Here is a 27,727-nt window from a genome sequence, read left to right as displayed (position 1 = left end):
GGGTAAATACCCAGTAGTGCAATTGCTGGATCGTATGGTAGCTCTATTTTCAACTGTTTGAGGAACCTCCATACTGTTTTCCAGAGGGGTTGCACCAGCTTGCATTCCCACCAACAGTGTAGGAGGGTTCCCCTTTCTCCGCATCCCCGCCAACATCTGTCGTTTCCTGATTTGTTCATTTTAGCCATTCTGACTGGTACAAGGTGATATCTCATTGAGGTTTTGATTTGGATTTCCCTGATGCTGAGCGATGTTGAGCGCTTTTTCATGTGTCTGTTGGCCATTTGGATGTCTTCTTTGGAAAAATGTCTGTTCATGTCTTCTGCCCATTTCTTGATTGGATCATTTGTTCTTTGGGTGTTGAGTTTGATAAGTTCTTTATAGATTTTGGATACTGGCCCTTTATCTGATATGTCATTTGCAAATATCTTCTCCCATTCTGTCAGTCGTCTTTTGGTTTTGTTGACTATATCCTTTGCTGTGCAAAAGCTTTTTATCTGGATGAGGTCCCAATAGTTCATTTTTGCCCTTGCTTCCCTTGCCTTTGGTGATGTTCCTAGGAAGAAGTTGCTGAGGCTGAGGTCGAAGAGGTTGCTGTCTGTGTTCTCCTTTAGGATGTTGATGGACTTCTGTCTCACATTTAGGTCTTTCAACCATTTTGAGTCTATTTTTGTGTGTGGTGTAAGGAAATGGTCCAGTTTCATTCTTCTGCATGTGGCTGTCCAATTTTCCCAACATCATTTGTTGAAGAGACTGTCTTTTTTCCATTGGACATTCTTTCCTGCTTTGTTGAAGATTAGTTGACCACAGAGTTGAGGGTCCATTTCTGGGCTCTCGATTCTGTTCCGTTGATCTGTGTGTCTGTTTTTGTGCCAGTACCATACTGTCTTGATGACAGCTTTGTAACAGAGCTTGAAGTCCGGAATTGTGATGCCGCCAGCTTTGCTTTTCTTTTTCAACATTCCTCTGGCTATTTGAGGTCTTTTCTGGTTCCACACAAATTTTAGGATGATTTGTTCCATTTCTTTGAAAAAAGTGGATGGTATTTTGATGGGGATTGCATTGAATGTGTAGATTGCTCTAGGTAGCTTTGACATCTTCACAATATTTGTTCTTCCAATCCATGAGCATGGAATGTTTTTCCATTTCTTTGTGTCTTTCTCAATTTCTTTCATGAGTATTTTATAGTTTTCTGAGTACAGATTCTTTGCCTCTTTGGTTAGATTACAAAGTATATGTTGACTATGTTATCAGTAAGAATTCTGGTCAACAGTAGACTATTAGTAGTTGAGTTTTTGGGAAATCTAAAGTTATATGTGAATTTGTGTGGGGGTCAGCACCCCTCACCCTCTATGTTGTTCAAGGCTCGATTGAATTATTAGTAGGGGATCTGATTGATTGTTTTATTTTTGAGGCATGCTAATTCCTTTAAGTAAGTAGCACACATTAATTTATGGGGTCATCCGAAGTTTTATTTACAGAAGAGGAAAATGAATATGGAAAAAAGATATTTTCTACTATCTTCGCCAGAAGCTCACATTGCTTCATTTGTGGTTTGGGTAGGTATTTGAAATGAAAGGTCACAGGATATCACAAGGAGGAAACTGCTATTTATATTGGTCACTTGCTTCAAATTCTGCCTTAAGAAATATGAACTTAATTCCCCTCTATAATGGGCATGAATATCCCTTCTGAGGGACATTTTACAAACGCCCAAGTGCAGTTTTGAGAGTTAAGAATTCACCAATAATAATATAGTTACATTAATTGCTTCCATGTGGATTATTCATTTGTGATCAATCTCTAAACACTTCCTTTTACTCCCAGCACAGTCGGGTCTCATGAAAAAAGCCAAGAACTAGGAATGGGGAGATGGTAAAGCAGATTAGATTACACAGTGCTTGACATGCAGAAAATGATCAATAGAGCTTAGTTGTTGTTGCCATCATTGTTATGTGTGGTCACTAAGTGAATGACTTTCATATATAAGAGAGTACAAGAGGCTTTCCTAAAGTGGCTCGCCTTTATTCTGGGGTTACAGCAATAATAAATGAAGATAAAGAGAATTAAAAATCTTTGAAAAATGACAGTCCAAGGCAAGACCCTGTCATTTCCCTTAACCCCCAACAAGCTTCTGGAACTGCATCATCCTTAGCTGGTGCACAATCCTGGAATGCAAAGTGGTTTTATCATTCACTGAAAGAGATCTAATGAAGTCAGGAAAGCCCAATGTGTGTCCATACTTGTGCTAAGTACGAGGGGATGCTAGCTTTCTCCGGTTGTGGTTTTTCAAATTGTAACTTGACTCCCACCACTATGGACACCTGCCCATGGGCTCTGCCGGGTCCTTCATCTCCATAGTTGGCCTGACCTGGTATAGAAAAGTACATCCACACTGACTCTGGGAGGTAGCAGCTCAGAGGGTTACCTGTAGGTTGTATCAACACTCAGGTTGGCGGCAGCTAACTCTGATGGAGGTATCCACGCAGGTAATGTGTTCCCAGCAACCCATTTCGTCCACTCAAATAAGCCAGGCTCTACACGAATCTTCAAGTGGTTTTCTTGTTGTAAACCTTAGACGTGAAATAAAATGAAGATGAAGGAATTGCCATACATATTCTGGTAAATCTATTCTCTTTTCTACCAGTTGCCACATATAGCTAAAAGAAGATGGAAGCACGTGGGTTTGGTCAAGGGGTTTTTTCATTTCCATGTGTGACAAACATATGAGTTTGATACAGTGGCCCCACCAACAGGATGTGTGCTGGCTTTACGTGGTCTCTGACTTAAGGAAAGGAACACAAGTCACTACCCATATCACCTATGTACTTCTGTGACCACTAGAATGGCTTTTTCTAAGGGAAGTCCCAAGATGGCCTTGCTAAGAAACCTCAGAAACTCTCTTAGCATCCACTGCTCTACAATAGCTTATACTGTATTTGAATATCATGTAAATTATTCATTTTCTCTACCAGAAAATCCAGTTTTGAGTATTTCCAAGTCCTGTGCTTTCTCAAAGTATAATTACCCTCAGAGTAGGACTTGTCCCTGTTTAACTTTCTTTATATATTAAAAAACTGGGCTAACGGCAACATAAAGAATTTTAATATATAAATGCATTCTGGCTGACTTAAGGAATAGAAGCCTCAAAGGTAGTGTCCATTCTTCATTGGCTTGGCTATTTCTGGCTCATTCATTTGTTTGGTAGAAGTGAATAGTTCCACTCTGTTTCTACTAGTTTTCCTTCCAGTGAAATGAGAATGGAGATCCCTGTAACTCAAGCTTCCCCAGATTTTAGGGTGAAAGTTGAGTATCTTTATAGCCATGGTCCTTTCAAAGCCATCCAATTAACTGCAGAAACAGGGATGGTTAAGATTTGTAGATACTCAGGAGCACCGTTGCTACTATAAACAAGAAGCAAAAACAGAGCAGAGTGGGAGGAAATGATTTCACTGTTTCACTGCAAAAAAAAGGGATCACACTCTGTAGGCTCCAAATTATTGCCAGACAACGGTATTTCACAAGCCTACCATTCATCCAAGAGGGCTTTACATTTTCAAGCAAAACATGATCTGTATACCTCCTTTCGTGTCATTTAATGCCGCCACAGTATGATTTGGGGACGCTTGCAAAGACATCTTCCAAAAGAATCATGGCTAAGAATTCCACATTTGAAGCTTTCCATTGGCTAAATGTCCCACAAGTCTAGGATAACCTAGGTGTAGGGCTGTCTACAGGCAGAAGGATGGACTCATTGACCTTTATCCAGTCTAACCTTTCAAGATGTTGTATGCAGTCTGAACGCAGCGCAGGGATGGGGAGCAATAGACGTGGTCAATAATGGTGTTGCTCTCCAATAAGGCTTCCCCTGCAAAGGAAGGCAAAAAAGAATTGGTTTGCTGGAGCTCATTGTGGGAGCGGGCAGCAGGCAGACCCTGCAAACCCCCTTGTCAGTGGGGGCTCACAGAGAACTGGCGTTTTTAGCTTCCCCTCATCAGTGTTTCCATGAAAGAGCCCATATGGAAGACCCCCTCTTGTGTTTTTTGTTCCTTCTCTCTGGTGCTGACAGGCAGGAAAATATCCATCTAGGAGAGATCCAGAAACACGAGAATGCTCTGATTTCACACTTGCGATATAAATGAGATAGTTTACGGTGCCAGTGAGATCTTGTTTTACTTTTATCCTGCGCTAAAGAAGATCTCAGCCTGTCGTATTCTTAGAGGTAAATCCCAACACCCAATACTTTAACACTTTCCTCGTGGAGCACACTTCTTTTTTCTACTGGATAAAGTCTAAACACCTTAATATGGAGGGGCAAGGTCTTCTGTGAACTCGTCTTTATCCAGCTCACCAGCCGTATCACGTGTGGCTCACAAGCCGTGTTCTAGAAAAAGAGAGCTTTTTTTCTAAGTACTTTCGATGTTATTTCTCACGCCTATGACTTTATGTTGTTCTCCCCACCGGGCATACACTTCTTACCCTCCTGCTCCTTCTCTGGCCAGGTGACTTCTCCTCCCCTCTTCTGTGTGTGTTTTTTTTTTTTTTTTTTTTTTATGCTCTCCTAATTCTCTGTACACAGTTTTATTCTTGAGCATACTCAGGATGTATGATATTTATCCACTTAAAAGTTTGTTTCCCTAAGGGTGGGGGCTCTCGCTTGGATCCCCAACACCTAGCATAGGACCCTGCACAAAGTAAGTGATCAGTGAATGTGTGACATGATTGAACAGGACAAGGCTGCTGTCTCTGCCTGGCAGGTATGGAATAGACCTGCAAAGAGCTGACCATCTTCAAAGGATCCAGTCGGCCTCTCTACACCCAGCCACTCCAGGCTTCTCTCCTCCGTACCCCTGCGCTAGAAGCTGACCTTACCCCATCACTGGGTCATACAGCCCTCAAGGGATCACACCTCATTCACTTTGGTAAACCAGCCCAGTGCCAAGCACAGTGTTCTGAACTTCATGGTTGCGTAATAAATCCCCTTTTGAATTGGGGAAATAAATTACTTGTAGGAAAGTTGTAGAAAACCGTAGAAACAGTCCTGGCATGCCCACTGGAACCAGTCTTTGGAAGAAGTAGCCAGGAAAGGCTGTGCAATCACTCCAGGACACTTACCCACCAGTCTTGCTTGCATACATCCAAACACGGTGATCGGAGCATCTTTTTCATAATCCCGGAAACCACCGCTCCGCTGAGGTAAGCTATGAGGCATGTTCAGGTTGGTGCGTATGTAGCGGCCTGAAAAAAAAAAAAAAAAAGTCAGACAAAGGATGACTTTCTGTTTTCCTTAGGACTTCTGTTGCTGATCCTCACAGCCCCCCCATTTCCATTCCTTTTGGGCCAAAGAAATGGAATTAAACTTTCTAGAAAACACTGAAGCGGACACTTTTCCTCTGGTAGAGTCTTGGCATCCACTCCTGCATTCTGTTGACAAGTGACAAGAGATTGTTTTTAAGTGGCAGTAACAACCACACACTCTAGAGCAGGAGGATTGTATGTTATACAAGCCTCTTAACCTTAGGCGCGCCACTCAAATGAAAAGGGAACCAACATAAGGCAATGTGATGCAATGGAGGGAATTCTGGCCACAGAATCAGGACACCTGTCTCTGCCTCTGCCAAATGACCATGGGCAAGACGTTTGCCTTCTTTGGCCTCTGGTGTCCCAGTTTATAGAATGGGGACAAGAACACTTAACCCCTTCCCTAACACTCAAGACCATCAGGAAGGACTTACGTTGTAACAGATTATAGGCAGAACAACCCTAAAGGACCCCATCTGGACAAATGTAGCGTGACTCTGCCCCCTAGAGGCCACTATAGGTATGCCAATGTCAAGCAGGTCAACCAACCCCTCACCTTTGGCATCAAAGCACTGGGACAGCCAGTACTTTCCAAACACAACATCCATCCTCTCGGCATGCCGACACACAAAGAGACATCTCTTTTGAGGGCCGGGCTGGCTCTTGACCCTCAGAGGCTGTAGAGAGAGAAAGACTATTAGTAGGGGAAGCACAGAAGAAAGTGAACACATCCCAGAGCCAGGAGCAGAGCTGAGCTCTAGAACAAGTTAAGCCAGCATAGGACTTGGACGGGTCCTGGAACTACCTGGGATTTACATTGGCCTCTATGTACGATGGGGGCAGTAAGACTCCTCCTATAGACCTCGCAAGTTGTTTTGAGGCTCAGATGACATGAATTGCAGGTGTTTTATCAAATCAAAGGGTTGCAAAGACTGGCGCACACCAGTGCTGTCCTGGGGTCGTTCGTAGGAGTAGCATTTGGCCCGTGCTAAAACGTGAAGACCACTTGAGTTACAGCTCCGAGGGAGAGCTAGCCAGTAGGTCAGGCTGGCCATCCAGTCCTCCCCCAAAGGGATACTTGATCCACAACTTCAGGGAGCGAGGACTTTTCTCACAAAAGTGTCCGCCTCACCTCTAACATGTGGTGGTGAGGCCATATGGCTGGATAGATAGTCTCCCCAGCTTGGGCTCCTCTGATCACAACTTTGGCTCTGTTGTCTCACTTACACGTGTGCTGGTGTTCCCAGAAATGGTTCAGGGAGGACAGGTTCTCCCTCGGAGTGATGAAATAGGCAAGTCTAGTCAAAGGCACGTCCGAATGACTTCAGGTTCTATAACTGCTGGGTGGATCCTTATAGATGTTTCTATGTTCCTTCTTGTTGATCGTTGGCTATTCCTAGTTTCCCTAGTGTGGCCAGCACTTTACATTTGCTGCCAGTTAGTTGCCCTGACAGGGTTAATATGTGGGATAGTGCCATGATCTTTCCTGTTTCTTCTGCTACTCTTCCCTAACTCAAGCCTGGGCTCCAGCCAATGTGATCTAGTCTTTTGATCCTCAACTTGCCTTTGTCTCTATTGTTCAGGAGAATCCCCACCCCCATTCCTCGCATATATTGAGCACTCAGACATACGTGAGCACTCACCATGGGCCAGGCACTGGGCTAAGAGCCTTCCTATTTTCTTTAATGTCACAGTGGCCTCTGAAATAGATAGAACTCTTATGACTTTACAGATAACATGTTTGCAGAGCCACCTTCTCTACCAGACTAGACCCAGGTGCGGTAGAAGCTGTCTGTTCCATCCACGTGACTCTTCCTAGCCTGACATTTCTGTGTATCTTTTATAATTTTGTGCCCTTTCTCTCTGAGAGGTCGGGAACTCTTTGGGGCAGCAAGGGCAAGCCCTCCCACTTAGCAAATAAGTACCCAGTGAATCCTGAGTAGAGTTGAGGAGGTGACCCCACAGGTCAGTGTTACCTGTGTGGGCTGGCAGATGATAGTCAGGGGCGCCGTCTCCCCTAGGCCCTGGTCCTCATACTGCCGCCTCTCCAATACACCATCACCAAATGAGAGTGGGTTAGAAGATGATGTGTTTAAGATCGAGTAAGAACTGCAGGAGAAGATAAAGAAGACAGTAACTGGTTTGGCCAGAATTCATCAGCATGTCACCATTGGGGTCAATGATGCGCACCCCATTTCTGGAGAGGAACATCTTGTTTTATACTGAAGTCTTGCAGTTACTAAATTAGGGGTGGATGGATTTCTGTACTTGGAACAGATGCCTTCGTCTCTCCAGGCAAGGATGGGGCCCTGATTTTAGGATGCCACAGGCAGGCATGCTTGGTGCCAAGGCATGCTAAAGAATAATGAGTTATCAATTTTGTACCATTGTTTCCAGCTACTTTTCTGGCTCAAAAGAAAAAAAAAAAAAAAACCCACAATTCCTGTTGCCTTTAATCTTTTCCATGGTGATTTCCATCCAAACTGACAAGTTGGAGGGAGGATTTTTACTATCTCGGCCACTTTGTCTAATGATCAAGGAAGGCTTATGGCCATTCTCCCCCCATTCCACCTTCTTCCTCCCCCCGCCAGCCCCCTGCTCGCCCCATCTTAATAATACCTCCCACCCACAAGATGATTAAATACAGGATTATTTCAGAGGAGGCCATTCTCAGCAGATGTATAGAGCTGTGAGCCAAGACCTCTCACTTCGGGGTGTAACACTAACTACAGAAGCCCCAAAGAGGGCTCCCTGACAGGGGGCAGCAAATCAGGCCATGTTTAAATTATTTTGATTAGCGAGGCCTCCAAAAGGCTTTATCTAATAAACATTTGCCATGTAAGTACGGTTGTGAGGCAAATCCAATGAACATCTCCTCTGCCTCACCAAGCAGTGTTCAAGGGAGAGCATTTAAATTTTAGATCTCTTGCTTCTTTATAACGATGGTAGCTGTTCATTTGAGTCTGCTCAGCAGTCTTGGTTCGTACCTGTTGACCTCATCTGTTCAGGAATATTAAGTGTTAACACAGTTGTAGTCTTCGAAATTCATCTTGGGAAAGAACTTTTTATATTCAGCCATATAACAAAGCTGACCGGTTGTGAGGCAAACCGTTTTGTAAATGCTATGCTTTTTAGTAATTTTAGGACTCCGTCCACTCTCTGAAGTACTCCCCTTTGTGTCTGTACATAGACTCATCCCTCCTTCCACACAAAGGTTTCGGAAGCCTCCTACCCTGAAAAAGTGACATGTCAGCCCTTGTGCCTCTCAGAACCACCAGGGGAGCTTTAGAAAATACACGTTGGGCACGACTGGTCACAGATTGTGATTCAGCAGATCTGGGCTGGGGCCCGGGAAGCTGCAGCCCAATAGAGCGGCATCAGCTAAGCGTGATGTGCAGCCCAAGGGACCTAGTGAAAAAATTAAGCAACCGTAGACAAAGAAAATCTAGTGCCGTTCCCAGTCTGATAGGCAGGTGCTCTCCTTTGCAAACATCACCGTTAAAGAAAATTCCGTTTCACTGTCTGATTCATCAAAGCTTTGGGGCCTGAAATGTCTGGATAGATGGAATTGTCTTTGATATTTGGCTTGTACACGTCCCTTAATTTCTTTCCTTTGTTAGAGCTGTGAAGACACTGGCAGACTCCCTCTTCTCTCTCTCCTTCAGATCCATTGGCAAGAAGAATGCCAACCTCCTTCCCTTCTTAACTGTCATTTTAATCAAAGGACCTGACTCACTCTGAGATAGTTTGGTGCTGTCAGTTCCAGTAAGACAACAGTCAGATGCTTTATGTTGAGAGTAGGGAGGGAGGAAGCTGAAGCCTGATACCCAGGACATCTTTTCAAGTACTGGGGGTGGGGGGGATGCTGGCACCTTCCTAGGATACATCAGTCCTATGGGTAAAGCCCAGAAGGACCAGCCAGCCCCCCCACCTGCAATTCAAAGGACATGATGGGGCTTCACCAACTGACAAGTATCTAGAGCCCCTTAGAACTGGGCAAGATGCCCTAGTACAAGGGTGGTAGGAAAAGATCTCCTTAGAAGGGACTTAGAATTGAGAAGAACAGGGCAGCAAGAAAGGGCTGTGAAGGGTAACTGACCCCTATTGCTTGGATCCCCTCTGCAACTTCCCATTAAGGCAACCGGGTCCTTTTGGAGCACCTTTCGGGGCTCTAACCCCTCGAGGCCAACTTTGGTTAGGGGAGAGAGAGACGACCTGTCTTAAGATCAGTCCTTAAGTCATTTCTGCTTCTGGGGTTAAATAGGAAAGTGCAGTTCTTCTATAGGATCACCTCTGTGGAAGAGACATTTGATTTGACAAGCATGTAGGAGAGGACTGGAAAACACAAATTGGAAAGAAAAGACAAAATAATCACAAAGCTGATGGCTTTTTAGATTCAGGGTTGTTATATATGTGGCACTGATCAATGTAAAGTCAAGTCCTTTCTTGCTGTCTTCTTAACACCCCTGTGAGGTAAATGCAATTCTTATCGCCATCTTATAGATTAACAAACAGGGGCTCAGAGAGGTAATGTAACTTGGCCAAGGTCACACAGCTTTTGAGTGGGAGCGCTAGGAATGGAACCCAAGACTACTGGAACAAACACTCAATTCTTGATTATGGTGTCCTAACACCTACTGTTAGTTTCTGAGCAGCCTTGGCTCTGGCAGTTGAGCGTTTAACCTCAGACATGGTTCCCAGGGTGATCTCACTAGTAATCTCTCCAAATAAAAGGAGAGGACCCGCAAACCTCCCTGTGATCCATGAACCGGTGTCACCATGTTTCGGTCCAGGCTCTAATTTGAATGGGAGTGGATCTGGAAACACTGATCCAAAATGGATCCCCAGGGCTTCTCACACAGACTTTTCTCCCAAGTATAGCCTGGCTTTGAAAAAAAGTGGGCACTGTGCATCATCAGACAAAACATCTTAGACCTCCGTGTATTCACATGCACTATGCTTCACTTGTTTTTATAGGGATGACATGGTGACTCTGGACATTCAACTCAGATTTCTGGGAAAAAGCAAATGTTTGGGGACCATGAGGCAGCTCTGACCTCCCAATTGTGTCACAAAATGCTCCTGGGCAGGGTGGGGGTGGGGGGTGGGCTGCAAGGAAGAGGAAGGAATGGTGGGGTAGGGGATCATTCAGGAAGAAGATGTTCTTTCCCATCTCTGGGTTTGTGGTTTGTCTGCTTGCTGCTAACTGGGGTAGAGAGTCTTCTTTTCTCCCTCCAGGCAAAACACTCGCTGAAATTGCCCCTCTCTTCTTCTCTTTTATGGCGGTAATAACAATGTTCAACACCCCACACAGCTGGTGCTCAGAGCGTCCAGCTCGCAGCCACGTTGGTACCTGGCAAGAGGGAGAGACGAGCCAGCGTGCGCACCCTGGCGAGATGCCCGAGTACGCTGGGGAAGGGCTGGCTTCGAGCTGCTCCGATTAAAAAAGAGAAGGTGCCTCTCGTTCTATTTTCTCCATCCAGACAAAGCTGGCCATCCGACAACAGCCCACTCAGAACACGGGACCAGTTTGGTTTGGTGGCAAAACTGGACCGAGGGATGGGTGGACAGTTATCACTCTGAAGAAGACTAAGGGCCACCATGCGTCTTTTGAAGGTTCTGGCAGTTGCCCATTTCTTTAGATGGTCTCTCTCATCTAGGCATTTATGTGCCCAGTCTGAGGACTTGCTCAGGGTCGCCCAACAAGCTGAGAGTTTAACAGTTAGGTCTCCTGATCCTTGCAAACCCCATCACTCCCAGTCTGGCTGGCATAATGGGAACATGCCTGCTATTCTGGGGAGTCAGACCACTCTTGAGCAATGACCCAGGACAAAGCGTACAGAAGCTCAAAGGCCATGAAGTCTCAGCACTGGGATGACCCACACTTCAGCCGGAGAGATGGTCCCTTTAGCTGCCTTCTGTAGTCTCTGATCAGAAACTGAGAAGGTTTCACCAAGTGGGACACCCAGAGAGCAGGAGAGTAGATCCATCCATCATTTTTCCCCTGCCCCAAGTCAGCCCTTTCCTGAATGACCTGAACCAACAGCCTTCTTCCCCACGAACTCCTCTCCTGTTGCTCCTGCCCCGTGTGTCCAGGCTCATGTCTGTTTCCCCACCACCTCCCGCCGGGCGGCCGTGTTCTCCCTGAAGCAATGGGAGAAGAACTCAGTCTGCTCACCCATGAAATATCCAGGTGCTGCACTCGTCAGCCTTGGTAATGTAATTCTCGGGCAGGAGTCCGGAGCAGCCGGTGGTTAAGGATGTGCCATAGATCCAACCCTCGCTGGTGCTGGTCTGTTCCATCGGAGACATGAAGATGAAGTCCCCGGGGGTCAGCTCCAGCTCGTCATCATTTTGTGGGGTGTACGGGTAGATCACCTGTAATGTCTGAAAGAGGGAGAGAGGGAGGGGGAGGCCCACATGTGACCCAGTCTGAGTGCCTCCCGGGCACATCTGTGTGTTCTGCTTTAACAGCGCACACATCCAGATGTTGACATTTACAGGCGCCCCTGGGGTCTGCAGGCTCAGAGCAGATTTGGACTCAGATCAGAAAACTTTTTTTTTTTTTTTTTTTTTCAGGGTATTGAGGATATATGTGCCTGGTGCTACTGGATGGCTCCAGACTTTCCTTCGGGCATGTCTTTCTTCCTGTCAGGATTCAGACAGTTTTTAGAAATTGATCTGCAAGCTCTATTAAGCTGCTATACCAGTGAGGTTGGACCTAGTTTCCCCTTCTCCATCTGTTGGGGGAATGTACCGTAATAGACACTTGAAACCCCGCTCATGGAAAGTCAGTCTTCCATATGGGGGTTACAGATGGTCTGGGTGGAGACACTTTCCTTGTAGGAAGGCTTTGGGACCGATGCATTTCCCTTTATATGTAACTCAGGGGCTTAAACAAAAGACACTCTCTGCCTTCAGGGGGCTTTCTTTAAACCTGCATTTGTCGCAAAGACCTTGAAAGAAAAATATCTTTCACAGCCATCGGTGTGTACATCTGTGTAACCGACTTTTACTAGCGAACAGATGGAGACCGCGTGTTTCTTCTTTGGGCTCAGAAAGAGCCTTCAGAGCCAACCATAGGGCATGTTGCTTGGCTGACTTACTTGATTTTTTTTGCCTCTTTTCCCGGGCTATATAAACAGCATCGGCATGAAGATACTTTGGAAAACATTTTCCTACTTTTTCATTAACAGCAAGGGCCCTCAGTAGCAAGGGAAATATTTCCTATCCTATTTACTTCATGTAGGACAAAAAGATGGAGATACTTTAACAGTCTTTCCCACAGTCCTGAAGTCATTAGTGGTGGGCTATCCTGGTTGCACTTTCAAGTTTTTAACCTTATTTGGCCCCCCTTTTCTCATCTGTAAAATAATGTCTGGACTGTAAAAGTTACTGAGACAATCTAAGAAAACTCTTTAGGACAGAGCCTGTGCACAGAAGGCGCATAATTACGTCTCTTGAACCATGACGCCTGATTTTCCTTCTAGCCTGACCCCTGGACTGTGTGCTTGTGAGCGAACCAGCTCGCCGGTGTCTGTCAAGGAGACCCATCAGAACACGGTATAAAGAATTTCCTTCTGGAATTCTCTAAGGACAGGCATTGGCAAGAAGGTGGATTTTTTTTTTTTTTTTCCTCAGAGAATGGAAGCGAGAACACACAGAACTCCATTGTACCACTGGATTGTGATTTTCCTTTCACTCAGATGCCCACTTCTTTTCCTACTCTCCGGTATCTTTCAGCTCTAGATCTTTGCCCCTGTTCGCCTCCCACTCCTTCCCCTGTCCTCTGCCACATTCGTGCTCAAGCCACCATTCCAAACTAGCCAGGGAGGTTTTCTGCTGGGCTGTGAAAACAGCTTAAAAAGCAAAACAAAACAAAACACCTCTCTAAGCTAGATATGTGATGATGCACAGAAAGCAATACTCTTTTTCCTAGAACAGGGTGGTGAGAGGCACCAAATCATGGGGGAACAAGTCGAAACTCCTGTCTCTTAGATACTCAAGCATAGCATAGTTTTGACTAATTATGCCTTTGGCCTAGAAGTGTCTTTTCTTTGAGAAACTCAAGGGAAGTGACTTCAGACGAGAACTCAGTCCTTCTCTCACTTGGTTGGGGTGCGGGGGGCAGTATTCTATCTCCAGGTTACCTCCAGGGAAACTGAGGCACAGCAAAGGTGCATAGGAGACCATGCGTCCTAAGCAGAGGGTAGTTAAGACAACGAGGAACTTTGATTTACTGAATACCCAATAAAATAAGACATTGCAGCAAATCTAAAAATATAACCGGTGTAGCCCATTCCGCTCACCAAAAGCACATGCAAAAAGTCAGCCTACATTTGAGAGCTAGCAGGACACGTGCCTAGTTTTGCACGGCATTATACTTACTCTTTTATGCTTAGCATTTACCTGTAAGAATTGTTGAGTCTATCTCAAAGATATTTTTTCTCCGTTCGTATGGGGGGCGGGCAGCTGCAGCCCTACGTGATTGTAGGAACCTAACCTCATGGCCTTCGAAGCTCCTTGCCCTCCTTGTAACCACAGACATTTTGTCGCTGCATGCATGCCGTGCTGTGTATCGGGAACTTTCCATTATCTTCTTATGGAGTCCACACAACAGCAACAGTCCAGCAAAATACTATCGCCAATGTATGCATGAGACAACTAGGGACTGGAATGTTCTAGAAGCAGATGTGACCCTAGGGACCGCCGAAGGATCTGGAGCCACACGTGCTTTGTGTATAATGCTGTCCTTCCTCAGATTTCTATCGCTTGGCACACAGACCCGGCGTGGCCTCACGTAATCCCTAACACGGACGACTACGGAACGTACAACTAGGAATTTGCAAATCCAAATCAAAGTGGGAGCCAGCAGAGGGATGAGCCTTAGATGCTTTCCTATGCTTGGCTTGCTGAGTGCCCTTGTCCAAACCACTCTGCTTCTCTGGACATCTGTTGCCTCCCTGGTACCATCAATCAAACCTGCCTCCTGGGGACAGAAGGAGGCAGGCAAGAAAGGGTGTTTCTATGCAGGGGGGCTCAGGTAAAGCCAAATGACCTCTGAGAGTGAGCTCTATCAGCAGGAACAGTAATAAATGAGCTTTTACAAATAAGAGATAAAAGAGGCCAAGTTATTTTTAGAAAATACTTCACGTGGGTGCTTGCTGCCTTTTTCCCTCAGTGCCAGTTGAGCAGAATGTGGGTCAGGCAGAAAAGCAATTACCCTTTGAGTTAACTGGAGGGCAGTGTTGATTAGAAGATATTCCTTGTAAAATTCCATTGCCACCTTCCTTCCTCTAGAAAGGTGACTTCTCTCAGTCCAGCTGCATGCAACCCTTGACTTTTTTTTCTTTGTCCTTGTAAGGAGCCCAGTCAGCCACACCTCCCTTGTTATATTTAGGGCTCATCCTGCGCAATTCCAGGAGCTGTCAGAATTCTTAAGTAAGATCAAGTCCAGCCTCCTTGTGTCTTTCCAGAAACTTCCATCAAATGACTTGGAAGGAGGACACGACATTCCTGTCAGCAGCATCGGACAAAGCTGCATGTCCCTGAGAGTCACAGACCCCATGCCCAGGCCCTCACCTTTGGTTCATGGGTCAGCTCTTGTCAACACTTCCAAAACAGTGATGAGAATGGCTGGTCTAGACCCTGAGATCCTAACTGTTTTTCATATGGGGGAAAAAAAAAAAAAAGTCTAACAGGTTAAAAAAAAGCTAGGTAAACTGACAAAAATACCAGTCCTTTTGCTGTATGAAAAATTGGGAAACAAATAGGGTTTTATAAATGTAGTTAAATTGAATGACAAATTTTTCATCAAACTATGTGGCTTTTTTTTTTTTTTTTTTTTTTTTTTTTTTGATCGGTTGCTTGTCTTTATTGGTCAGGATCCCTGGGTTCTGGCTTCAGCTCTGGTCCTAAATTGCTAGTTAGCTTTGGATCAGCCAGCTTTTCTCTTTGGATCTCAGCTTCTCTGAATATTACTCTTCAGAGTGGCACAGGCTTGTCCTGGAAATCAATACCCACTCCCTCAAAAGAAGGATGCTGGGGTTATGCCAACCTTTCCACCGTGCCCTGGGAGGCAACTGTCCCCCGCCTCCCTCCCCCAGGGGATGCACACAAACTGTCACAACACGTGGTCTCTGTTTATGGGTTGTGTGTCTTCCTCCTCCCCCCCACCACCACCGCCGCTGGACTCAAACTCCTTGAGGACAATTCTAGTATGTTCCATGGTAACTTACATGCCATCGATACTTAGCAAATATCTGTTAATTATGTGTTCACAGTTTTTTTTTTTTTTTTTGGTATTTCTGTGTTCTCCTCCTTACCTAAGGTCTGGATGAGGTCTTTTATGAACACCATGAACTTACAGAATTAAAATGTCTCCAACACACTTTTCTATCCTCCCATGTCATTTCTGTATCAGCCCAGTAAGGTTGGACAGAACAACGGGGACAGCACACAGATGAGTCACTTGGGACCCAGGGAGGAGGGGTGCAAGCTCCAAGCTTCCCAGGGAGTCAATCAGAGACTGGAAAAAACTGTGGGCCAACTGACTCCTGGTCAGGTGCTCACTTCACTGCTTTCCTTTGGTACCCGTCTCCCTGCAGCAGTGAGCTGCAAGTGCTCCCGATTCTGACTGCACCGCTGCTCCTCTGGTAGGGTCAGGAGCCACAGGGAGACATTACCTCATGGTTCGCGAACCGGATATCTCGCGAGAATATGGTGGCCACCCAGTCGCAGCCTAGTTTGACATCAATGTTCTGGGCTAGTTTCTCCAGGGTGGGTAAGTGGCTGGCTTGGAAGTGGTAAGCCAGGGTGACATGCAGCTGCTTCTTATGAGGTTCCACATGGACTTCTGGAAAAAGGAAGGAAACCGTTATCAGAAAGTGGTCATCATAGCAATGGTGGAGGAATTCTGCCTCCCCAGTGACAGAGGAGGGAGTCCCTCGGCCAGACGAAACCCATTTCCCTCCTTTGCAGCAGCAGACTAAGGGGAGAGGAGAGCGCAAAAAGATCCTGAATCAACCTACAATCTAAGAGGTTAAGAGCCACTCATCTGGTTGTTCTCCAGGAACTGTGGATCAGCTGAGAGGTCATCATTTGGGTCAGCTTTTCCTCATAACACACAGATTATCAACAGCCCACCATTCAGATGACGAAACCGAGACATAAAAGGATGAGCTAATTTATGTAGAAATAAAGACATTTTGTCATTATGTGGGTGCCAGAGCTAGAACACCTTCATGTTGAAATCAAGTCTCTTAGCTTCTGGGCGGCTCTGATGGAGGAACCAGGACCAGAGGAAAAGATGGAATATTTTCAGAGTTTACAGCAGGGTTTCCCAGCAGTATTTGGGCAGAACAATTCTTTGTTGTGGGGGCTGTCCTGTGCACTGTGGGGTCTTTAGCTGCATCCCTGGCCCCTACCCACTAGATTCTGTAGCACCCCCTGCGTTGTGGTAACCAAAAATGACTCCAGACATTGCCACACGGCCCCTGGGGGATAAAATCTCCCTGATTGAAAACCGCTGGCTTAAAGTATCCAGACTATTATTCTAAGACCCCATAAATAAAAAGACCAACCAACCTACCTACCCAAGGCAATGGATTTTATTTCTCTTTTGTACATCTCTGCATGGGGGAGATCCATCTACTGTCTAAGCTAGGACACTGCAGAAGATTCAACCAGAGGGGACGTAGGGAATTTGAGAAATTAAGGGGTTTGCTCATGTCTCACGGAGATAGAAGTAGCGGTTGGATCTCTTTCTGTTATATTATGGTGGATTTCTCGGGTGTAAGCCCTATGAGGCAAGGGCTTTCTGGGTCCTGTTCACAATGTATCCCCAGTGCACAGCACATTATAGGCACGGAGCTCCTTAAACCACCTAGGACAAAGGACACCAAATCTACTTGCTAAAGGAATCTGGGTCTGTCAAAAACTCTAGAATACCGAGGCTTAAGTTCTAGGGCCAAGATGGGATGGCCGGCTCTGCACACAAGGAGGCCAGGAGCTGGACCAGCTCCACAGGGCAGGGCCACCCAGTTCTCCCAGTCACCACCAGGGGGCCGCACAGGGGCAGGGAACCCAGCTGGCCAGGTTCTTCAAGAGAGTGGCCACAGATCTCGGAGAGGAGCGGGCCCTCCCCCTCCCAACAAGGGAAGGCAGCAAGGGCCTCTTGCCTGCGGCTCGTCATGTGCCTTCAGAATCGGCCGCAGCCCTGGCTGAGACCCGCTTTACGCATTTGTGAAGGATTTGGGTTTTGTGGCTACACCACCAGTTTTGGGTCTTGTGGCAGTTTTAGTGGTTTTGATAATAGCTACTGTGGGATGAAAAAGAGCCATTTCCCTGAGTTAGAGGGATAGGAACAGGAAATAATTTGCCTCTCTATTATGTTATTTCTCTGAAATACTAAGCTATGAGATGGCAGGCTCCAGAGACATCAGAAAGCAGAGCCTGGTCCCTGGGAAGAAGGCGTGCCTGGGGAGGGGCTCTAAGGAGGCCCCCGCTCCCCAAGTAGAAGAGGTAGCTCTGGGGGGGTGGGGAGGGGTGGGAGCTGGCCAGCTTTGGGCTTCCTCCAGCTTTGCATGTGATGCTCAGATTCAGCTGTACCACCCACACCCAGCTCTGCCCTGGCCTGAACGGACTCCACACAGTCCTCTGCACACACCCTGCCCCTTCCTGCCTGCGTTCATACTGCCTGCCCCCCCGCAGGGCCCTTCCTCCATTGTACGGATCATCATCATCCAGTGTGCATTCTCTTTTTTCTGTGAAGTTGGAGCCACTCCACCCTGGGATGGCCTCTCTCTTCTCAGCTCTGTTATCACAGGGGCTTGAATCTGTCCCCCAGGCCAGGAGAAACCACTTCTGTGGCACGCTTCACAGATAAACACAGAGTGGTCCCCAATAAATACCCACGAGTGTGGTTTCTCTCTCAAGGGGGCCAACAGAAACCTCCCCCTGCCAACTCTTCCCTCCCTCCACCCCACTGTCTGTCTGTCCCACTGCAGGTAAGGCTCTCCTTGACCTAAGTGAGCTTGTCTGTACCTGTCGGCAGACAGGAAAGCTCTGGCAACTTCTCCCCATTTGACCCCCTCCCCTGCCTCCTGCCTCTAAGTCAACACATATCCCGAGTCTCTCTCTCTCTACGCTAATTCCCTTGACAGGAAATCTCAGTTAGCTTGAACTAAGACCTGTCAGGGAAAGAGCAAGAAACGTCTTGAAGAAGTGCCATTTTTGGACCAGCTGTTGAGGCTTTAAGGGACCCATCTCGTGGGTTTCAGTGAGTTGTGGACGTTGGCTCTGTGGACTTATTATTTGATACTAAGTGGTTCCACTCAGCTCTCTGTGCTATCCCACCGCCCGAAAACAGCCCTGGGTCCTCACAGAGTGAGCCATGAGACCCAGCCAAATGGCGGGGAGGTTGGGGGGGGAGGGGGGGAGGAAGGTTCCTTAACTCTGAACTGGAAAGACGATGCAGCTACAAAGGTTGAATTAGTGGTTCAGTGTGGAAGAGCCATGTGTGTGCCTTCAACTTGGGTGTCGGGGCAGGCCCCAGACATTCTCTCAGGAGGCTCAGCAGAGCAGTAGTTGCTGTTTTAACAAGGGAGCAAAGAGGTGAAGGCTGTTGCAGGAAAAGGCACTGTTCCTTGTCATGTTCTGCGCATTCCTGCAGGACCCCTGGCTGGCTCCTGGCCCCTGCCTGCTCCTGCATCCCTTCCTATCCCTCCCCTTCCCAGTTTTTTGATTCACAGGACCCAGGGCTGTTAGCTCACCGGTTTTGGATGCAGCCTCTGCAGCAAAGTCGGCGGCAAACTTCTTGAGGACCTCTGCGCTGTCTTCCTTCACAAAGAGGCCGATGAAGTTCGAGGAGGTATAGAGCTCCAGGGGCAGCGGGGCCGAGAACTTGCATTTCCAGCGACTGACCGTGGTCTGCAGGGCTTCCCCCAGGGCGTCCACCTTGCTGTCCTCACACTGGCAGGGGAAGACAAGATGCTTCATTCAGGAGCACCGGGGTGGGGGAAGAGTGTCTCTAAAACTCTCAGAGTTTCTTTGAGAAAGATCCTGGCATGACTAAGAGAAGTGGTAATCATTTTAATTTTCAGAGTGAACGGTAAGAAAGAAGGTGTTAGGAACACATTTTTACCTTAAGGAGACAGAGAAAAGCTGGAAAAAAAATACCTCAAAATAATTTTTTGAAAATGTTGTCTTAACATGCTCCCATTCTGCCTCCTCTTGAATATACCTGGATAAACCAGTTCTACTCCTTCTCCACAGCGAACCAAAGTAGATGATATCTATTTATACTTATTACGGTGAGGGGGATTTAATTTAGTCATTGAGTAATCTCTGTGATAGCTAGGATGATGGACGGGGTAACCGTGGCAGGTCACAGGTATCTTTGCCGTCTCTGGAAAGATCTGGTGAGACAGACGTGTGGACGGTGTCTGTCCATTAGGCTAAAGTCACCTCCCCCTGTCTGTAGACTACATTTCTTATTCCCAGTGCTCTCATTTCCACTCTTGCAGTGGACAAGGGTGGACACTGTATTCATTTCATTGTTGTGGCTGCCAGTCCAAGTCCTGACTCAGTGGGTCGCGCTTGTCCCTGGAGTCCCGAGGAACAACAGTCATTGTGATGGCACATCAGACCTGCTCCCGGGCCTCAGCAGGTATTAGAAAGAGGAGCGAGGGAAAGTACCCATGGACCTTACTCATTCCCTGCTGGCCCACCCAAGCCTAGGAGCCCGTGACCCTTTCCACCAGCTGCCTGGGAGGCTCCAGACTCTGACTCCAGGTGGTGAGGTGCTGGCGGGTGTATGGCAGCCGGGCTCCCCGGGGCAGGGGCGGGGGGGTGGGTGGGGGTCTGTGGCTCACCATGAAGAACTGGCAGAGGGTGATATGGGGGAAGATGTTGTGTGCCTTGTTCTTCCCGCAGATCTGCTTCGACTGTTGCCAAAAGTCGGAGAGCTTCTGTGCTAAGGGGCCGGTGGGTCGGAGGTAGAGGACGTACTCCCGGGGCAGGGGGTCATCCAGGAAGGGGTCACCGACATGAGAGAACAGCCTGCCAGAGAGAGAGAAGGGAGCCCAACCGGCCTCACGTGAGAACAATGGAAGGGAAGGAAGACCCAAAAGAGACAGCTCCACCCTCCGGATGCTCCGTACCCCAGGCATTTGCCAAGGGATGGGTTTTCCTTTTTGTGCTTTAAAAATCCATCCCTCAAAGCTCATGCTGCATGACCCACTCTCAGATGCACCAACTTCTCTGCTCTTGCCTGTCCTAACTGCATCCACATCCCACAACTCCCTCAAAAGTCCTAAAGTCATTCCAGATAAAGTAGTAAATCCCTTCCCAGCTCACCAGGGCTGCTCCAGCCCCGGCTGTCCCTTCAGTTCAGCCTACCATTAAACCCACATGCTCCCAAACAGAAGGGAGGCGCCAGGAGTGTGGCCTGTGGGATCTGCCCTGGGTAGTGAAGTCCTACAAGGCAGGTAGGATTTTTTTTTTTTTTTTTTGAAATGGATTTACCTAGCATCCACATACCCTAAAGTGTATCTTTAAGTGACCAACAGGGGCAGATATTGTGATAAGGGCTCTATCTTGGACATGCTTTGAATTGCTTTAAACAGCTTTCAGGAGAAACACACCCTGGGGCCGGGACAGAGGAGGCAACTGGCTTGCTAGATGGGCTCGTCACATGGTCTTTTGGCTTCCCCCGCCACCCCCTCCCCCACCCCAGTCCATTCGAGAAAGGCTGCACATCCCTGCTCATCCACATCCACTCGGAGTTAATTATATGCTATTTTCTTTCTTTATTTATTTCATACCAACCAGTCACATGCTGCTTGAACACTTCTTCCTCCTGTGGATGCCAAGGCTTTTTGTCTGGAAGAAGAAATCAAATTTCTATTGTTAGTATTTTTAGCCTCCTATCAGCTTTTCTCACTATCGTGGCAAGAGTGTGAAGTAGGCGACATCACAGCCTCCTCAGCAGTGTGGGGGAGACACCTGCAGCAGGATTCCCCCCACCCACCAAGGGTCATAGCAAGGCATATGGAAATTAGGACTTGTAATTAATTTCCATGTAATTAGCACCGGATTTGCATGCAGCCTGACAGCCGTGCAATCTATTTTGAGCAGTTTCTGCATTAGAATTTTATTTTTGCTTCCCTAAAGGTTGTCATGTCTCCGTTTGTCCTCTTTACTTTTCACCCACTCCTACTGACCCAGATCCCCTGCTGAGCATTTTTTTTTTTTTTTTTTTACTTGCAGCCCCTTGGCAAAGCACGTTAGAAAGTGGGGCTCAGGCCCACAAGGACATTTACTTTGGTTCCATTCAGTGACTCCTCCCACCCACTGCCCACCACCACCACCAGCCTCAGGCTAGATCGCAATCTCCCCACGCTTTTAGACCTCTCTGGGGACAGCGCCGCCATCACTCCCCCTGCTGGAGAACCGGAGTCAAAGCCCTATTACTGGAGGGTCCGTGTCACAGGAAGGCGACCGCAGCAAGGACCTTGAGCACATGCATATGAGGACAGAGGAGAGTGTCTGAAATCTGAGGTGTCCAAGAGCTAGAGAGTCCTGGGTTTGTATCCCGCTTTGCTAGTCATCCACTGGTTCTGCCTTCCTGCTATGTCTGCTCACAGAGTACTTACTGAACTGTGACTATTCTGCCAGCACTGTGCTAGACTTCTAGGCACGCTGTGGAAAACAAGACTTAGGTGGTCCCGGCGCTCCTGGAGTTTTGGGTCGAGCTGGCATGAAAGCATCACGGTACAGATAACGAATTACACTGATGGTGAGTGCAATGAAGGGAAAGCACAGGGAGCCCTAAGGACATAGGACAGGGACATCGAACTCAGGTTGAGGGGTCAGGGAAGGCTTCACTGAGGAAGTGACATTTTGAGTGGGATCTGAAGAGCGTAGACTCCTCTGGGCAGGGGTGGGTGGGGTGGTTGTGGTGGGGGCAGATACTCGTACATCTACTCCAGGGAGGGGTGTCCATAAGGAGCCTCGAACTCTTGCCCGACGCCATGGAGGTGATCAATAAATGACCGTTCCCGTCCCTTATACCCCACAGATTCAGCTTCCTTGGAAGAGGGAGGAGAGGGGAGGGAATTCTAGTTTTAGTTGACACTCTCTGAGCACCCTTTTTTCAACTGGCTGCTGCAACCAGCCCCCCGCTGTCCATCTCCTGGGCTCTCTATGGAGCAACAAGAAGGGCTGGTGCTGGGAATCCCGGGGGTGTGACTGGCAGGAACCAGAGCTCAGGGGAAGGAAGTAACGTGCTCAGAGCAGCCCGGCCACGGCAATGGCTCAGTGACTCTGATCCATTGCCCCAAGATCAGTTAAATACCTTTACCCCATGAAAATCTGAGCACCAACACCAAATGATCAGGATTAAGCAATCTACCCAGTGTTACAGAAGCAAGCCTGCTTGTAGTAAGATGATGTTATGGAGAAGTGAGACAGACCCCTCGGAACCCCTTGGAACCAAAGCTGATGCAGAAAAGGCTGGAAACACAGAGACCTCCCCCCCTACACACACACACTCATCCCACACCTGGATAAGGTGCTTAATTGCTTCTACGTCACCAGTCCTGCTTCCTTTACCACTTACTAGACAGAGGCACACATCTTACGCTCTTTCCAGATCCAGAAGCCACGTACCCATGAAAGAATGCAAATCATGGTCTTTTAGGTTACAGTCTCCAAGGAATTAAATTCACCCCCCAAAAAAGACCCATTGTTTCAAAAACTAGGAAAAGAAAAACTCATTTGTGATACAATGTGCTATTTATATAAAGGATCCAATTTCTTTCTTCTTTTTTCCCTGGGCCCTTCCCCCAGCGAAATATATCTGACCAAAATCTAATTCATTTTTCTTTAAGCACTAGGACTATCCTCTGGAAATGAAAGATCTAATTAAGTTATGGTCCCCATAACTCAAAAGACAGGTTCTGGAGAGGGTTCAAAGATATAATTGAGAAAGATAATGAAAGGTTTGGGTGATAAGGCTCTGATGAACAATTAAGGAAACCCAAATTCTTCCTTCTGAAGAAGACAAGTCTGAGAAAGCTTCAATTTTACAGAAGGTTCTTGCCTCTGATGTACCTTCTCTAGTCAGGGTCATCCAAAGTAACATCAACTTTGGCTATAGCACAAAGGTCTCAAGTCAGATACCAGAAAGAACTTTCCCACAGGAAGGTGCTATAAAAGTGTGTGTGTGTGTGTGTGTGTGTGTGTGTGTGTTTCCTTTTGGGGGAAAAGAAAGTTTCTGGGAAGGCATTACTGATCTGAAGCAGAGGTATGTGATTCTCCAGGCAGGACGGTGGTATGAGTAAAATCACCACTTCCCTAGGGTCACAAGCCACAGGCGGAGAGTTCTGTTGCTCCTTCACGCACTGCCAGGATGACAATGATTTGGGTTGAGTTTGTTCCCAGAACTCTGCCCACAGAACAGACTGAATGCGGGCAGTGGCAGAACACATCTCCTCCCTCTACCCCGCTGAAGAAAGACTGGTGCCATAGAGCTCCCACCACCACAGCCCATCGATGGGGCTAAAGCCAAGAACAGCAGGGTGTGCGGGCTGGACCCCAAACACCAGGCTGAGCCCGAGAAGCTGCTACCCTCAGAGTGACTCAGAAGCTGGCAGACTGTCGGAGACCTTGAGCAGATAAGGGCAGAGTATCCCATTAAGCCCAAAGGCGAGGGGTCCGGCCACTGGGTTGCAGCAGCTGATTATTCAGATGGGACCCGTGAGCTGCTACAGCTGTTACTAGGGAACACACATTTGATCTGATTCTGGCCCTAACCTTCCCAGTTATGTCTAGGGTTCATTCTCAGCAGAAGGTGGGGGGAAAAATAATACAAAATCTGATGTCCTGCTAATGGTGGGGAAGGAGCACCTGTGAGATCAAAGCAATGGCTCAGTGAAAAACCAGGCAAGCAGCTGGGAGCACAGGAGCCCAGATGAGAGGAAGCTGCAGCACCCACCGAGGGCCTTGCTTCGATCTGGCTGGGGTCCTTGCCACTGTCTGCTCTTAGCTCTGCTGAAGTTTTGGTTCCAGGTTGGTCTGGCCCCAGGGCCGTGGCCCTGCCCCATCACCAGGGTCACAGAGATGCCTCAAAGGAGACTGGAGAGGAAAAATCCCTTTCCAGTTTGCCTAAGACAAAGTGGCATTCTTTCCTCCCTCCTTCGCTTCCTCCCCAGGAACTCTTACCAGGAAACCAAAAGAAAACCGAATACACAACCAAGAGTTTAGATCAGAAAGCTACACTCAAGATAAAGTTTGACTGGTGGGTGTCCTTTTGGAGACCATCACCTCTGGGTCCCGTGCTTGGGTTCGGCTGCATGGGCGAGTCCAGCAAGATTCCTGCTCCCTCCCGGGTTCACAGGTTTTGAGCTTGACTGGGATGTCCTGTTTAATTGTCACCCAGGCTGGTTTCCTCTACAACCACCCTGGTTCTCTGGGGGTTCCACTGTGCCCTCTGACCCCCTGGGCAGTCCAGTTCCTCTCAGCCGAACACCAGCTGTATGGCAGGCAGTGTGTTAGCACTGGGCATACAAAGAAGAGGAAAGAGGGTTTCTGGGGCTGAGGTTCTTAAATTGTACACCAAGCTACCATAGGTTGGGAGCCCGCAGCAAACTGCGAGAGGTGCCATGGGGTATTCTAAATTTTTGAGGGAAACATAGCAATCTCATGTGTTAGACATCCCATAAGTTACTAGCTTGAGGGAGTTAGTTTCACTATTAGATTGTGTTGCATTCTTCTTGATGTCATTTCTTTGTGAAGCTAGAATTTTGGTAACTGCTATAATAAAAAGTACCCAGGGAAAACCAATGTGGAACAGGAGAGGAGAGTGGCAGTGTCCAACCTGATTCTAAGGTTTGGACAGTTGCGCAGTGCCCAACAGTCACACACATCCCATTAATAAGTGGTTGTGGTCATTAAAGAGTGAAATAAAATATTTTTCTTCCCATTTTGTGTACTTTTCACATGGCTCTCAGGCTGTAGGGGGTAAATACTCATTAAGTTGTTTGGATCTAACTGCTAAATAAACAGAACTGTTAGGTATTTATGTTGGCCTACATGCTCAATGTAAAAATGACCAAGATGCTAAAGGTGTTGTGAACTGAGAAAGTTTGGGAATCTGTCCTAGAAGAAATGACATTGGTTAGGATCTTAAAAGTGCTGTAAGAGCTGGCTAGAGAAAAAAAAAAAGGCCATTGGAAGTAAAGCGAATAGCAGGAGCTAAGATATAAGACAGGGAATGCAGGGAAATTAGTTCGGTGAAACTGGAGCAAAAGACCTGGAAGAAGGCTAAAGAAGCTGCAAAGGTAGGCAGGGGACAGCTCACAGGTGTCTGTGCCATTTGAAAGAGTTTGGACCCAATCATAGTACACCTTGGGGAACGACGGGGAGGACAGTGAAGGTGGAGAGACGTGATCAGATTTGCATGTGATGTGTGGCCCTAAGGGAGGAAAAAGTGTATGTCAGAGGCTCTTTGGAAGGCCTTGGCAACAGATCAGAAGGGGGACGTTGAGAGGTTGAGCCAGAACGACAATGGGCATGTTGGGAAACTGGATGGCTGGCTGAACAGAGCTTGGAGACTGGTGAGGGACGGTAGCTTGAATGTCCGTGTGGATGAGTGAGAATACAGTATAGACAAGTCTGAGCTGGGGTGAGGGTCAACAATTTCCGTTGTTCTATGCTGAGAGCTAGACCAAGTATCCTTGCCAGCCGCCAGGTCTAGTTGTGGAAACAAGATTCCTAAAGCTTTCTTCTGTTCGCTTAACTATGATTTCTTGTCTCTTTCTGTTTGTAAGCCAGACATTTCTTTTAGGCTACTCAGCGAGTTTCTATTTCCTGTCTAAGGAGTACCTTCAGCTCCCAAATCACTCAGTACTGAGATCAGTAAATACTCAAGGCATCCCTGGCTCAGGTAGACAGGTTGGCCCAGACTCCCAGGTCCTCCAGGGTGGCTCCTCTCAATGGGCCTTCAGAAGAGTCCTTCCCCTATTTTATGACACTTGACAAAACTCAAGTATCTGACACCTGAATCAAAAAGCAATAAGCAACAGAAAACAATAAGCAATGAAAAACGATAAGCAACAATAAATATAAACGGAAATATATTCCCTTAAAGCAATAAGACCTCGATTCAATTAAGTAGAGCATTGCACTGACTTGAAGTTTTTCTGTCCTTGGCTTTGCATTGCTGACCAACACATACTGGTGCTCTCCAGATTCTGTTTGCCCTGTGCTTTGGTTCTCTGTGACCAAAAACTTAGTTGTATCAGAAAAGAGAAGAGGTCAAGTCTGTCATCCTCCAAGTGGATGAAACTCCCCATGCAATGACAATTAGATCTTTCCTTCACATAGCTAAGACGATCGCAAATATTAGAAATATTTAATGTTCACTGTAGGGCTTAAAAAAAAAAATGCTCTCAACCTCCAGGATACCAGTTGTTAAATTTTCCACATCTAATACTTTGAATTCAATTAAAAGATGACCTAATTAGTCAGACACCTCATTCTCTTTCCACAGAATTAGTTTAATGATCTACACCAGACTGGGGAGTGCACAAAACTTAGGTAGAACCCACCTTCTATTTTTCTTGGTTGGAGAGTCCAGTCATATCAAGGGGCCACTGGTTCCACTAAATGAAGTTGAGGGATTCTTTTGGGGTATATTTGAAAAACAGACATTGTTTTGTGGCGTAGTTTTAGATAGAAATATCAGGGGCTTTTATTGTGCTCTATGGAGAATTGCCTGCTCAGCGAAGACCTTGAGGTAGCTTAATGGCCTGCCTGAGGCTGATGGCGATCCTGAGAACAGAGGCAAGCAGGTGACTCTGTATCCGTTTCTCCAGTAGGAGAAAAACAGTAAGTCAATAATGACTGGAGGCCTTCCATGCACCAGGCACTTCACAGACTTAAACCCTCATGAAAAATGGTGAAATTGGTATTGCTAAGAAGCCTCCCTGGACCTGGGCAGCTCTCGCCTGACAGGTCAGCTGTCCGGTCATCTCTGTGGTTGTCCCAATCCAGGGGCTGGTTCTGGAGGCTTGGCTGAGTTCTGAATCAGTGAAAGAAGTATATTGAATAGTTGAAGCACTGAGCCTATAGCCCTGGGAAGCATTTCTGCCAATTGCCTCCAAGCTTCCTTTTCTCTGGAAACCCAGGGTGAAGTGGCCCCTACCCCTCTTGTTGGGTATGATGGTGGAGATCTGCTCCTGTCTCCTGGGTGCCCTCCAGGTTGAAATGGGGTTCCTTGGCAGAAGAGGGCGTTGGAGATGTTGAGAATATTAGCGTCTATTTTCCTGTGCATTTACCTCAGCGTAATCAGCAGAGACCTTCCCTCTTATCCTTCAAATAAAAGTGAGTAAAGCCAAACCTATTCTCTGAAGAAGCAAATCTA

General features: G+C 47.1%; 1 protein-coding gene across 10 annotated transcripts in view; it reads right to left on the bottom strand.

The window, feature by feature from the left end:
* The window catches only part of UBASH3B (ubiquitin associated and SH3 domain containing B), a 147,733-nt gene that overhangs the window by 16,733 nt on the left and 103,273 nt on the right, over positions 1 to 27,727 (bottom strand). For 5 of the 10 annotated variants that reach the window (XM_027579907.2, XM_027579905.1, XM_027579902.1 and 2 more), the window contains exons 2-11: positions 21,130 to 21,183; positions 20,175 to 20,361; positions 19,074 to 19,272; positions 15,987 to 16,156; positions 11,480 to 11,688; positions 7,278 to 7,410; positions 5,858 to 5,978; positions 5,116 to 5,238; positions 3,776 to 3,868; positions 2,429 to 2,573 (exon numbers count right to left, since the gene is read on the bottom strand). In XM_027579907.2, the coding sequence (XP_027435708.1) occupies positions 2,429 to 2,573; positions 3,776 to 3,868; positions 5,116 to 5,238; positions 5,858 to 5,978; positions 7,278 to 7,410; positions 11,480 to 11,688; positions 15,987 to 16,156; positions 19,074 to 19,272; positions 20,175 to 20,361; positions 21,130 to 21,183 (1,434 nt within the window). Of the gene's footprint in view, positions 1 to 1,406; positions 2,169 to 2,428; positions 2,574 to 3,775; positions 3,869 to 5,115; positions 5,239 to 5,857; positions 5,979 to 7,277; positions 7,411 to 11,479; positions 11,689 to 15,986; positions 16,157 to 19,073; positions 19,273 to 20,174; positions 20,362 to 21,125; positions 21,184 to 27,727 lie in introns of those variants that run through there. The other 5 variants (XM_027579903.1, XM_035722947.1, XM_035722946.1 and 2 more) reach the window with 2 other exon arrangements.

This window comes from Zalophus californianus, chromosome 11 (assembly GCF_009762305.2).
Source record: "Zalophus californianus isolate mZalCal1 chromosome 11, mZalCal1.pri.v2, whole genome shotgun sequence".
NCBI lineage: Eukaryota > Metazoa > Chordata > Mammalia > Carnivora > Otariidae > Zalophus > Zalophus californianus.
Note: the sequence above shows the minus strand (reverse complement) of the source record. Positions and strands in the feature narration are given on the sequence as shown.